At 42.6% G+C, this 14,773-nt stretch overlaps 1 protein-coding gene across 1 annotated transcript in view; it reads left to right on the top strand.

The window, feature by feature from the left end:
- The window catches only part of xylt1 (xylosyltransferase I), a 76,560-nt gene extending 62,450 nt beyond the window's left edge, over positions 1–14,110 (top strand). Inside the window, exons 9-11 of the mRNA XM_052085188.1 lie at positions 3,673–3,871; positions 8,680–9,013; positions 10,813–14,110. Of these exons, the coding sequence (XP_051941148.1) occupies positions 3,673–3,871; positions 8,680–9,013; positions 10,813–11,135 (856 nt within the window). The 3' untranslated portion in view covers positions 11,136–14,110. The remainder of the gene's footprint in view (positions 1–3,672; positions 3,872–8,679; positions 9,014–10,812) is intronic.
- The last annotated feature ends 663 nt before the right edge of the window (positions 14,111–14,773 follow it).

Genomic DNA, 14,773 nt, shown 5'->3' with positions numbered 1-14,773 from the left:
TGGTAAACCAATACTACAAACAAGACTTTTTTTGTATTTAAACATTATACCCGCTAATACACCAACCCACAGGCCATGCGTCATCATATGCCATTAGTTTGTTATTTATCGAAAATAACAACATCGATACACCGAAACATCGACTCAAAGAAATTGGGACAGAGCATTTGTTTGAACAATAATAAAAAGATGACACCATCAGATCTGTCATTGGTAGTCATTCAAACTGTCAGCATATATTTGACTCAGCAACATTTAAGATTTTTTTTTGTCTGTTACTCACATGGAGCTAGCATTACTTGCTGTTGTCAAAAGACTGCTTGTCAGTTGCAATGGTTTGTTCCTTGAGGACAAGACTTCGTTTGACAGCATGTCCTGTGTCATTGCTCTCTCTCTCTCTCTCTCCCTCTCTCTCTCTCTCTCTCTCTTGTTGCATTGTGGACCTTTTCAAAGGTTTTGTGGGTGAAGCCCACAACAGACGGGACTTGTATAATGTACGTGTTCCTCTTCTGGTCATTTGCTGCCGCAGGAAAAATGCTTGTCAAAATTACATCAAGCAAAACGTGATCGGTGTGGTGCAGTCCAGTCCAACACATGTAAATACTCTAACCACAGCCACTTTGTATTCAAATAGAAGGCGTAGCAGTTAGGTTGACTTTGTGCATAGGTAAAGCTATGATGAATGACTGCAGCCCGGAACCTCAACATGACACTTGCAGAGAATTAGGCATCAAAGCTTGAAATAGCTTGACAAGGTTAAAAATACATTACCGGAACCACCAAAACCACTGGAACAGTGTGGCCATTTTTTGTGTTTTTGATGTGGATGGAAATATGAATTCAAGATGGGACAACAACGCAATGTGAGGCTTCAGTTTTTCTGAGTCTGAAACACCACTAAGAGAGACACAAAACAAACCCCCCATTGTACATGTGAGGAAATGGATTGAATTGAGTTGATTGAATGCTCTAAATTGTCTTTAGGTGTGTTTGCTAGTGAGAAAGGTTGTTCGTCTATGTGTGCACTGCGATTGGCTGGCAACCAGTTAAAGATGTACTATACCCAGTCAACTGCCCTAAGACAGCTGGGACAGGCTCCAGCATGCACGCAGCCCTCGTGTAAACGCACTCATTGAAGAACTGCGACAAAAATACCACAGAAACTATCGTAAATGCGGTAGAGATAGGTCTAAACATTGCATATTATCTCTGTGCATGTGTTGCTTTTGTCAAAGTGCTTTGGGTTTTCCCACTTAAATAAAACATAAAATTAATGTTACCTAGCCAACAATGCGTTAGGGTTTTGTACCCCACTCTTGATCTCATATAGGCTTTTTTTGCTCTGGCTTACAAGAACCTTCGGTGGGCATAAGCATCTGGTCTTGCCATTAGTTTCCCAACTGCGACTCCAGGCTTCCAAGATGTTAGAATTGGAGTCATAAAGGGCTGTAGCATGGCAAGAGAAGCGGTGACAGGATTTCAATGCCTGCCACCCCAGAGGTTGTGTCTCAATGACCAGCTGATGTGTGGGGTGATTTTTTAATCACCACAAATTGTTCAGTAAGATGCTTGGCAACATTTTCTCCGTGCTGTCGACAAGCGCAAGGGCGCTTTTACCAGGTATGGGAAAGCTAACATCCCAAAACGATCCAGCTAAGCATCTCAGCAGGTTGTTTTGTGATGCGAGTTTGTCACGCAGAGCTCCGATATGATGTTTGTACGTAAGCCGTTGGTCAAGCTTCACTCCTAAGTATATGAAGGATGGATTATGCAAAAGTGGAGTATCATTTAAGTCGACAGAGAGTTGGTGTCTACATTCCTTGTTGCTCAAGTGTCAGTTTGTGATGGTGGTCTTGGCCAAACTCACTTTTAGCTGCCATGTCCTCAAATATTCTGATTTTAAAGCCATGTCGGCAGTAAGTGCTTCCTCCACCATTTACCGGCTTTTGTGAGAGAAAAGCAACCCAAGGTTATCAGAATATCCGCCCCGGTGGGACTCAGTTTTAGCCATGTCACAGATGTAAATGTTAAAGACCATAGGCGAGAGGCATGATCCCTGTGGCATTCCATTTCTTAGGTGGTAGGGACGGCTACATTGTCCACCGTCGGTCCTTGACAAAAATATTCAATTTTCCTGCATGTTGGTGAGAATCTTGTATTGAATGACTATTTATTGTGCCACTGGTATTTGACAGACTGCTAGATTTCCCTGAACAAGCACATATATTATGCACTCAGGTAGAATAGAGACGTGCAACGAGCAGACGCGTCAGTGAAAAAGTGGGAAGCCGTCAAGGAGGGGGATTTGGCTCTTTTAACAGCCCACTGTGACTGTGAGTGGTTTAAAGGCCTGAATGGAGCTTCTGTGTTGACTACACCCTGACCAGTTTCCCCCTGTCTTTTAGGAAGAACTGGGCAAGGGGGGGAAATGAAAGCTGAGGGATCAGACAAAGAAAAGGATGTGGAGGGAGAACAGAGGAGTGGCGTTAGAATGAAAAACAGATGTACAAATGGAGTACAGCGGCGAGGAGTATAGTTGAAAAAGAATGCACTCTCTTGTACTGGTGGGCGCAAATATTTGCTGTTCTGCTTGTCAGCGTAGCATTTACAGCGATGGGTTGACTCCTGATCCTTCTGCGGAATACTGATGAGGCCGCAGGCACAGGAGAGCAGCGGTGGCCAGTGTGGATGTGTTACTTTGGGTCTGCACACTTGTTCATGGGAAAAGTCTGTGAATAAAGATGAATTTAAAGCAGAAGAAGAGATGCGGGATGAGAACTCTGAGTCAGGACGTATGTGAGAGCAGCTGCGGAGTGTTCCCCAGCAGTGACCATCCTGGCTCTTTTTTTGTTTTTCCAGAAGTCACTCGTTACCACCCTGAGGGCTGGCCACGTATACGAGGAGGCACACTAACAAAGAGACCAATCAGGAGGGCAAGGCCTCCTTTCAGCTTCAGTTGACTGAATGACCCAGTTCAATTTTGTGCGCGTGCGTGTGTGTGTGTGTGTGTGTGCGCGCGCGCGCGTGTACGTATGTGCGTGCACTTTGCACTTCAATGACTAAGTATTCTGTATTTTTGTGGTCTCAGCTGTCACATATTTTGTAAGCCGGGTAGAATAATGAATAAAAGTTGATTTATGACTTTGAAGATCATAGAAGTGCTTCTCCATAATTTCACTGCGGCTAAAAGACGAAGAAAAGTGAAAGTTTAGAGGGCCGCTGTGGACTATAGACAGATTCCACAAAGCAAGTGTGGTGCAAATAAATGTATCAGTAGTACAGTCATATGCAGTATATTGTATTGTAACTATCTACAGGGCTACTCAACGACCTCTACTAATACTATACTGTATATAATATTAGTATTGTTGGATGCAGTTCAAGTAGATGCAGGTCAAAATGTTATCCATCACATATCTTTGTCTCTTTACATATGCAGCAGATTCTAAATAAAAGGTGACTATTAGCATGGCAGACAAACCTTTAATCGGTGACACTCAAGGTCAAGGTCACAGCATTCATTCATGTGAGCCATGTCACGCAGTCAAAGAGCTCATTGTCTAATGGTTGGCATATACATCAGCAGTTCCAATGTTTTTTTTTGGCATGCATACAAGATTAAAAGAGCACATCAAATTATTTTGTTAATACCTTCTTTCTATTCTCCTCCAGGTATTTCCCCATGGGCCACCCAGTGTCCGTAAATTACTACTTCCAATCTGACCAGTTCCAGGGCTACCTTGTCAGACACCATGCCACCAACCTAGCAACAAGCAAGCTCGAGACAATGGAGACTTGGGTGGCACCGAAGAAGATCTTCAAGTTAACCACTCCTCCAAAAAGCACATTCAGCAGGTTACAGTTTGCAGAGGTGAGTCTGCATATTGTCTTGTGTGTCTTGCATCAAGTCTGTCTGACATTTTCTTAGTGTGGGCTTGAGTCACAAAACCAATCACCCTTGCTAATATCAGGAAAAAGGTTCCAGTAAAGCACTAAGTACTAAACAGGACCATACACCTATGAGGGAAGTGGAATGTTGACCGCTGATCCTCACAAGGATGAGCGGGTGGATGGTAACGTTGACCTTATACTATTGTGACCTTGCCAAGACAACCCTTAAAGTTGATTATCATGCCATTAAAATGACGCAAATATCGGTAATGGATTGTAAGATGGAAATTGACTGAATGAATTCAAGTTTGCCTGATTCTTCCACGTGGTATTTATTTGCTGATTCTAAATGGAATGTCCTCTCACCTTCACATTGGAATGCTCACCTTGATTTTCTTTATCAGTGACGGATCCGGTAGCATGGGCTCTGGCGTGACAGCCATAGAGCATATTTGCAGCATACCCAAAATTAGATGAGTGAATTTAAACTGACATTTTGCTCTGGTTCGTCACTTAGCTCGCAGCGGGGTCACATTTGAAATGTCATCAAATGTATGAATGAATTGGCTTGGTCTGTTGCTGCCTGCAGGCGTCGCTTGTGTCTACCTGGACACTCCCAGACTCTGTTTGACCTTTTTGCAAACATCTCAAAGGGAGCGTGAAGGAAGTTCAGACACCCAGTCGCCATGCAGCTCCCGCTCTCTAAGCCCCCGCTTGTGTGTTGAGCGTACGAGACCGTGAGTGACAGCAAAGTGATGTGAGTAGTGGCTCTTATCTGGATGCTCAGCCTCACAGAGCGTTCAGCGTCTAGCACAGTGCAGTGGCTGTCAGTCAGTCTACTTGTCAGTTTGTCTCGCAAAACGAGAGCGGAAAGACAGCGTAGCATTGCGGCAGTCGGAAGAGATATGAGTCCTTTATACAAAAGCTATATGTTTAACCTGCTAGATAAGCCATGTGTTCCCAGATTCCCCTTCACTTTACAGAAAAGCAAGACAGATAAGTCTTTTCTTTTGTACTCTGTATAATTTATATTCCATTTTACAGCGTGATGTAGTGCAGGAGTTCTTTGGCCCTGCATTTAAAATTAGAGTATCATCTCAAGTTTTACATGACGTGACATTTATGACATTCAAAAGTTATTGCCTTGCGCTAGATAAATCCTTCCAATTCTTGGATGAATGCAAAGGCCCATAAGGACTGGGATACATGTCATATTGGGGGGAAAAAATTGGAAACTTATCTGCAGTGTGAACACAGCTGCCTTGTATAGTGTGTAGAGTCTGTCCTGATTGCCAGCTTTGTAAGCAAAATGTTTCTACATTTCACTGCTTGCCTCCTTTTTCTTAATGAGCTACAGAAGAGCGGAAAAGCTTGTGGCCATTTATTTGTCACACCAAATTCCACACATGCTGTGAGAAGTGACACTTTTTGTGATGCGCCGGCTACTGCAGAGAGCAGCGTCTCTGCTCTTCAGCATGTTTCCTTGATTTATTACTCCACATTGAATCATTGGTAGCCAGAGTCCATCCATCCTAACTTCACTGCTTCAGTCGTGTAACCTCCGCCTCAGGGGAATCCTCTGACGCCACGGAAAACACCTGTGTTTGATTACATCCACAAAGCAGGGCCACTAATAAGAGTCCAAATAGGGCCCTGGAGGCATGCGTGCCCTGAGGTTTTAAACGGGGCCAGATGCCGACTGACTGTCCAAGATGCTGCCTGATCAAATTGACCTGCCTTAATTAGTGGATGTGTCATCCTGTGGGCGCCAGCAAACCAGTGACAATGAGGAAAGGTTTGCACGGTCATAGAGAATCAATGAGACAGAATTTTACTTTTTCATAGGAGCTTTGTGGTTTCCCACGATTGAGAGTCGGGAACGCAGCTACGCTCTGGTTGAAACATAAAGTTCATAATGTAATGGGAAGAAAATTAAAACATACAAATAAAAGGAGTGCAACAAAAAGTAATGTACAAGCAGCCGTGCAGTTGAAAAGGATCTCGTTGAATAATTCCACAGCAATCTTGGGCTAAGGTGATGTTACATTGAAATAGAGAAAGTGGAAAGGGGACCACAGTGAGGTTACAGGATCAGAATTAGTGGAGCAGAGGCAACTTCTTCTAAGTATAACGATCAGCGCAACAAGACGTCTGACAGGAGGAGCAACTGAACGTTGGTCCTAAGCCCAAGCTTATTGGGTTATAGGCACCAAGGGACAGGTTGTGTGGGGAGGTCAATGTAAGCTATCGGCTGAAACTGCAATGGGCCAGGAGTTAATCTGTCTTTGACCCATTTTCATTCTGAAGGAAGAGTTCCTTGGTTCTGGTGGCCTGCTGTCCTACTTCCACATATGGTACCTCCATGACTGTGTCGCCATGGAGCCCTGTGACATTTTTAACCAGACCTACATTATTTGGGGGACAAAATCAATGCTTCGGCTCATTGCGAGACTAATAAAGGTTTTCTTATCTTATGTTCATCCTCAAGTGTGTCCCAAAGTCAATTGACCAGAATGGGAAAGTTACTATACTGGAGGAACATGTTTTCATTCCTTTAATGTTTATTGCTTGTTTTCGTCCATTGCTGTGCACTTCAGAAACGGAATTATGGAAACAACCACAAACAAACAGGATTCCTTCATGTGCTGTAACTGCAATACCATGTTTTCACCAAGCGTTCATTTGCATTTGCCATGATACTGTTCGAATCATTCAACCCCGTTAAGGTTGTGCTGCATTACCAGCGTGGGGTGCGCAGGCAGAATGCCAGTTTCTGTGTCATCAATGCAGTGTGACTCATACTCTAGCTGTGAAACAATGTCTACTTGCCAATGAAGTAAACAACGAATAAGAACACCGTACAGAGCACGGCTACATGCTGACATTATCTCTAAACCAGGTGTGTCAAAACATACGGCCCGCGGGCCGTAAACGGACCCCAAGGCAATGCATATATGTGAATGATGAAAGTAAATTGCACATTTGTTGAAGGAAATCTAAGGTGCTTCATGAAATGTTTTGTAAAAGATATGTTCATTCAATTTCAACGTTTTCCCAATGTTCTTGTGCTTCTTTAGACCAAAACAAAGGAAAGAGATTATTTTGGTTATTTATTTCAGAGTATGGTATAATTGTAATTATTTTTGGTTATTTATAGCAGAGTATGGTATCATTTTAATTGTCTGGCCCACTTGACATCTACCGAGGCCGTATGTGGTCCACAATGTGAAATGAGTTTGACACCCCTGCTTTAAACAAATGACGCAGCATGGTAATGTATTTGTCCATGTCGTTTTTCTTTCCATTTTATTCATATATTCCATTGAAACACAAATGTGACATTTTCTATTGTTCAAAACCAATAATCAGGCAGAAGGATGTCTAACGCCACCTTGCACAAGCGAATTGTACTGACCAATGGCAATCTGTGCACCAATACCAAAGTGTGACAAAGAGTTGGATCGCGTGGGTCAAATATGGGACTTTTGGGGGAAATGGTATAAAATGTATACTGTAATAACTTTGCTCCTTGGTGGAAACGAGGACAAATACTATTTCTTAGTAGAGTGCAATGATTACCCTATGGCAATTTTTGCGCACCCCCCCCCCCCCCCCCCACCTCCACAACATGTTCTTTCAACCAATCAATAGCGATGTAGAGTGCAAGTGAGTCAGCCTTGGATAAACTAATGAGCTACAGAGGTGCCCGACGTGGGTTGATTAGCAATTTAAAGAGCAGAGAACAATGGTCCACGGGTCAGGAATGGCAAAGGTCACTCAAATAATTGAGACAACAGTCTTTTGCGCAAGACACAGGATTCACTCTCATTTATTTTAGTGGTCTATATTTATCATGTACATCGTAATGCCAACTCTCAAAGGATGTAATACAGGGTCCATTCCAGTCAGACATTGATCGTCTAGTAAGGTGAGGCTGTGTTAATCAGCTACTATTGTCAGGATGAGCACTCTTCGAACCCGCCACCCTTCTCACATTTCGTCCAACACCTTTCATTGTGTGTGTGTGTGTGTGTGTGTGTGTGTGTGTGTGTGTGTGTGTGTGCATGCGCGCACGCATTTTTGGAGCTGCCACCTCCATCTCTATCATCCTTTTAACTCTCCCGTATCAATTGTGATTTTCCGCATTTCATTTTGCTTTCAGAAAGGTGTTGTAATCCGGCACACGTTCCAATGTGATAAGTGCAGCCAGCTATCTCCGAACAGAAGAGATATTTTCCTCACTCATCACCGAGCGTTATTGTTGCTGCATTTATTAAACCCAGAGAATGTAGTTCATCCCGATTGGTGCCAAAGACAACCTGTCATCAGTGTGTCAATAAATATGAAACGTACTCCTCCCATATGTTTGATTTTTCCCATGATGTCGTTTTGTAATCTTTCTTTTTATTTCCGTCACTGCTTTCCATCCTGTCTCGCTGTATGTAGTCAAAGACATGGTGTGGAAGTTTGGTAAATTTTTATGCATTCCTCCCAGCAACTGCGGACAAAGAGATTCCAGAACAAGACAAACAAAAAAAATAAAACAATCAACATGTCGGCATCTGTGTACTGCAGTCTGTATAACTGCTGCGTGCAGGCTTGGGCTGTTTAATGAAAAATACATGTACAAGATTATTTCCCATGAGAATTCCGCCCGGGTGTTGCTTATCTTAATAATATGGAGAAATTGTGATGCAGTCTGTTACTACCTTCTGTTCACTGGAGGAAATTCATATATCCTCATCGCTTACAGTTGTCTCCTTTTTTTCTTTTTTCTTTTTTTATCAGATCGGTACAGAGTGGGATGCCAAAGAACGAATTTTCCGTAACTTTGGCGGCCTGATGGGCCCCATGGATGAGACAGTGGGGATGCAGAAGTGGGCTAAAGGGCCTAACGTTACCGTAACGGTGGTGTGGATCGACCCAACAAACGTCATTGCGGCCACCTATGACATTCTTATCGACGCGACCGCTGAGTTCACCCACTACCGACCACCACTCAACCAGCCTCTGCGTCCTGGTGTTTGGAGTGTCCGCATCCTGCACCACTGGAGCCCAGTGGCTGAGATGCGCTTCCTTATAGCCCCTTTGGCCTACAATAAGCACCAGCCTATACGGCAAGGTGAGAGAGCCTTTTAAACATTTGGAAATGAAATGAAGTGAAATGAAACCGTATTGTCGTTGCACATGCACAGAAGTACAGAGCAATGAAATTCCTTTTTGACAGTCATGCGGCATTGTTTCATTAAGTAGGGGTGGATAAGAAGCAGCAAAGGATATTTTTATGAAACCAGCCTTTAAATCTTCTGAAGTGCTGATGAAGAACATTAGATGGATTGTGCAATTAAGCGGAGTTGATGACAATTAAGCATGCACTGACTGCAACTTTTTGACCGCTTCTGGCAAATTGCTTCGGGTTTGCTGCCTTATGGGGGAAACAAGCCAGTGCAAATTGGAGGCAAGTCCCAAGCCCGGATAAAGGCAAAGGGTCGCGTCAGGAAGGGAATCCGGCTTGAAACTTTGTTAACCATTAATGTTATCCGGTGCTTAACACCGGATCAGTAGAGACCGCCATCCTATCATGAGCTGGTTGACATTAAAATGATGCCAGAGTAGAGATGGAAAGCGGAGTCATAGACAGAAACAAGAGGAAAGCACACAGGCTAAAAGGAAAAGTTGTGACTCTAAATGTTGGGCCAATGTCTGAGCAATTTTGGAAAATCATCAAATTGTGATTTTTTTCCCCCTCAAAATTGCATTTGTGATTCACTATGTGGTTATTTTTTCAAGGTCCTATTCTCATGTATTGAAATCATCTTTCTTGCAACAAATAATATAAAATCTATTAGACCGTATAGGATACTAAGATTAAGGTGGCTCACATACGACAGGTCTATTCGCACAGACATTTACTATTTTCTCACCTTCAGTGCCATGCGCTCCAAACTACAATGGCAGCTGAAACAATACAAAATAAACAATACATATGGTGAGGGGTTTTTTTTCTGTCTTTAACCTCGCAAGGTGAAAAAGCTCAAATACACAATTTAGGGCTTAAACCTCATTATCCTCTTGGCACTTTGAGACTTTCAATATGTATCTACTTTTTGTGAACTTCCTGATGAAAAGGTAAGATGCTGTGGGCATATATTTTGATTTTGCAATTTGGACCACTGTGTGTTTTGAAGCGGCTTTGAAGTTTGTGCTTCGAAGCGCCTCATTCCGCATGCTGGTTGTTTACTGCCATTTCTGGCATCCTCTTACATGCGGTGCCAGTAAAAATTAACGTGACCCTCTACCTGCACTTGCGGCAGCATGCGAGCACACACACACACACACACGGCTATTGCGTGTGATTTAGTCACCTGTGGAAAAAAGAACTCAGGTCAATGCCCGAGTACACACACAACTACACGAAGTCACAAGTGCATGCCTCGGGAACAAACTCTGCTCCTGTCATGGTGTTGGGCATCTCATCAGATGGAGCACCTCCATGTCTGACTGCTTTTTTTGTGTGTGTCACCAACACATGAAATGCAGTGATGTCTGCTCACATGCGGGTGTTAGAGAGTTTGTGTTCCACAACCCCAGTTAGAGAACTAGTGAGGAATTTACAGCTTGACTGGAGCACAGGGTTGGGAAGGTGATTTAAGGAGAAATTGTGTCTCTGACCTTTGAAGGACTCGATTGTCATGAGAAGAATCACTAGGCGGCTGTCTTGTCTACAGATAACAGAGATTTTAATTAAGGCCAACGAAATAAATGCAAGCTAATTGGGCAGCACATTCAGGGGAACGTAAAGCAAATCTCATTCTACGCGTTAATATTTCAATATGTTTTCTTTTGCTTTCTTTTTGCCAGTAAAATCAAATCACTGATTGTCTGTCTACCTTTTCTTTGTTCGCTGCTCTGTTTCTCCAGAGGACACTCTAAAGCTTCACAATGGGCCATCCAAGAACAGCTACATGGAGCAGAGTTTTCACGGCCTCAACCCAGTGCTCAACATCCCCATCAGCCTGGGCTACGTGGAACAGGCCAAGAGGAACGCTGCCCTGACTGGCCCGGAACTGGAACACTGGGTCGACAGCCTTGTGGGCGAGCTGTGGGAGGCAGCAGACATCTGTGCCGTGGGCCCGACTGCCTGCCCGGTCATGCAAGCCTGCTCCAAGAACCCTTGGAGCTCCTTAAGCCCCGACCCCAAATCCCAAATGAGATCGCCGCGTGCTGATGGTCGCATCAGGTAGCAGCGAGGCCTCCAGCTGGACAGGAGGCTGCAAGATTCACTTTAGATTTTTTTTTAACTTATTTACGAGCTTGATTGCAGTTGCTGGAGGAGGAAAATGTTTTCCTTCTGTCTCGGGAGACGAAGGGAACATAAGAAGGTGATTAATGTTAGTGTCACCCACCCTGCTTTTATGGAACTATGGTGTCCGATGCTATTTCCATTTCACAGTGTATTTATTTGCGACTTTTACTGTGATCAAATCTTGCAATTTCCAGCATTTATTTTGCTGCTCAATGAATTCTGAATTTCAATTTTCCAGCGTGGGGCACATCAGCTAATGTGGCATTGTGCTCCACAAAAGGCCTTAGCTGCGCGACTCGTAAGCAGGACGCCTGGTACCAGATTAATTTATGTGCCTCCCACGGTTTATGTCAGCATAAACAACACCTGAAGTAGCGAAAGGTTTATTTTGATACGACCCCAAGAAGAACCAATATTCACTGCCTGTAAGGGAGTTAGAAACATGTTAAAGAAGCCAATTACTGTCAAAAATAATCAGTCGAGTAAATCCATTATTCGACTTGTTTCAGTTGAGTGTCAGATCGCGGACTGTGGTTGCCGGCCAGGCCATTTGCTGCAATCACAAACATGGAGAAAAATGCAAAAGCAAAGCCATTCTCAACTCAAGCTAAAGCAGAGCTCCCCAAACTACGGCCAGCGGGCCGAATGTGGCCCACCTCTGCATTTTGTCCGGCCCACTGAACATTACCAGAGATACTTTTTATTGTTGTTGTTTTTCAAGTCTGGCCACGTGATCGAGACTTGTAGATGCATATAACGTAACATTCGATTACACCCTTCTGCGGTCTGTGCCCTATCCAAAACCCTTCCCTCAAAAATAAATAAATACAATCTGTGATGCACCCCTGTCAAATAAAAATAAAAATAAAAAATGGACTAATGGCGAAAAGATTACGTAGGTAAGAGGAAAAAAATGATTGGTTATTATTTATTTTATAAATCGTGCCTGTCAAGAGCCCCCAAAAAAGGTTAATATGTGCTTATGTGCGGATTTTTGGAAAACAATCAGTGTTGATGTCTAGACACCCCTTCGATAGTCGCACTTTTTGGTACAAACCGAACCCGGCTCCTGTCAGAGAAGGGAAAAGTTATTTGGCCCTCACAGGAAAAGGTTTGGGGATCCCTGATTCAAAGTGTTAGAACAAAAATTTAACAAAGACAATTCTGGGTCAGCATTTGTTAAATATGTGGTAGCATTTTTCTTTAAAAAACAGCAGATGTTTTCAGTAACAGGACACATCATTTATGTCCAGCTCGCTTTTCTTACCAGCCTGCCTCAAACTTGAAACATAATGATTCAAAGCTGACCTTAAATTTCGTCATCTTTTTGTGTGTTTTGTCCAGATCGTTTTAGTGACAGTTTATGGTGTACAGAATTCTACAAAAAAGTCTCAAAATTGTGTGAATGATGGTCCATGAGTCCATATTTAAGTTTATATTAATACTGATATTTTTAGTCAATGACTAAATAATTGCAACGCTGCCTTGGCAGCATGAATAATTGTTTGTTTGTTTGTTTGTTTGTTTTGATTGGTTTGTAAAAAAACAAAACAAAAAAAGCTGCCTTTATTTACAAAGGCCACGAACCCAAACGTATACTGTACCTTTTTATGGCTGAGAGGTTAAAGGTCAGCTCCCGAGCGACCTTATCAAAACAGAGATGGCGACCACAAACATTTGGACGATTCATTGTGAGAAGCTATTCCGCGTCTACTGCTTGCTGTGAGTTTTCGAATGCCTGTGAGTGGTTGTGGTCTTCATGCTGTGACAATTATGTACAGTTTCAATGATGTACAGTGTTATGCCATGTCCTCGTTGCAAAAATACAAATTTAAAGCTGAAGCTTTCAAACTGCATCGACATGAAAATTATTTTTAGCTGTCATCAAAACTATCGCCGATAAGTTAATCACCAAGAGAAGTTCCATCTTAACACATCGGGCTTCTGTTCTCTTATTATGAATCGAAATTACCCAGAGCCAATTCAATTTCAATCTGTCTGTCGACAATGACCAGACAGGCAAGCGTTTTTTTTTCTTTTCTTTTTTTCCTCTCTCAAAGTTTCATTTATAGTACTGTTCATTAATGTCAAGGTCACCTTACACTTAGCATAAAATCACACATCCCTCCCTCACACGGCAACACCGGAGGGGTTGATTTATGCCGAACAATTGGTTGGCTCCTACTTCCACTGTCACAACCGCCACTTATTGCATTGCGTTGGGAAATTTAATGGCAGTTTTTGTGAAAGGAGAATTACAATCGGTGTAACTCACTGTAAGAGCCCTATTTTGTAACACAAATGATCAACAATGAAGCAAATGTAGATATGTATTTTGTACTAAACTATTGCGTGAAAAAATGCTGTATGTGTAAATACATATGTGGTTCAATGACACTGATCAATAAGGAGTTTTTGACATTGAGCAAAGAGAGTGATTTGTTGATGTTGGTGTTTATTGATCAAAGTAAATAACCTGCTCCAGTGTTGGGGCCTGTTTGCTTCTCAGAGAACATCTAATGCCGGATTGTTGTTTTTCTTGCTTGAATGTATTGTCGAGCAACAGTTGCACACATTTCTCTGAACTCATTTCATCATTTTGTGTCATTTCTGTTGTTTTGTTTGTTTGTTTCTGGGGAGGCTCTGTGTGCCTTAGCTGACCTTTAGAACCTTCTCTGCCCCATTGAGAGAATTTATTTTTTAACCTGATGTGATGGTGAATATCAAGACAGGTATTGCAACACCAAAAAAATATGTCTGTTGTATATATCATCAGGCCTTCTGTCCTTATCTGCTTTTATTTGTCTTCCCTCTGGGATAGTTGTTTTGTTGATCGTGATGGGCTTGTTTTACTTCTCTTGACTGCCTCTTTTTTTTCTTTTTTTTTGGAATAAAATCCAATGGAGAAATTGCTCACATAATGTCTCTGTGTGGTAAAGCACCGATGAAAGGCAGAGGTGGGATTAAGTCACATATATGCAAGTCTCATGTCATAACCTTCAGGTCTCAAACAAGCTCCAAGTTACTGTGGAAAAAAAACAAATCAATCAAGCGAGTTAAGTCGACTCAACACCAAATTTCCAGAAAGTCGCATCAAGTCATGACTTGGTTCAAGCAAGCCTTAAATTTTACAATCTCAATCACAACAACTCAATCTTAGCACGTCCATCATAACATTCTATTGAAACGCCGTGAAACGTGTGCTGGTATTTCAGGCTAAGCACTGTCTTGGTTTAGTTCTTACATCACAGAGAGGGTGCACCGTGTAATTCATGGCATTGCGGCTTTGAGGTTGCGTTCGAGCCCCTTGCCTACAAAAAGCTACTGCTCAAAAACGGTAGCAGCTGAACTATGTGCAAGGAAAGTTACACTTTTGAAGGGCATCGGTGGATATGGATGGATACAGTCATTGATTGAGGGTGTCTTGTTAAAACGCAATTAAAAATTAAGAGGTCTGTCATGGCAGCACTGCAAAATACTTGATGTTCTCCAGTGACCTCCACTGTCACCCTTCACTACGTTGTTGATCAATTCTTTGCTCTGATGAATTCATTTGCAGGTCGTAACGTGTATAAG

Source organism: Hippocampus zosterae, chromosome 13 (genome assembly GCF_025434085.1).
Source record: "Hippocampus zosterae strain Florida chromosome 13, ASM2543408v3, whole genome shotgun sequence".
NCBI lineage: Eukaryota > Metazoa > Chordata > Actinopteri > Syngnathiformes > Syngnathidae > Hippocampus > Hippocampus zosterae.
Note: the sequence above shows the minus strand (reverse complement) of the source record. Positions and strands in the feature narration are given on the sequence as shown.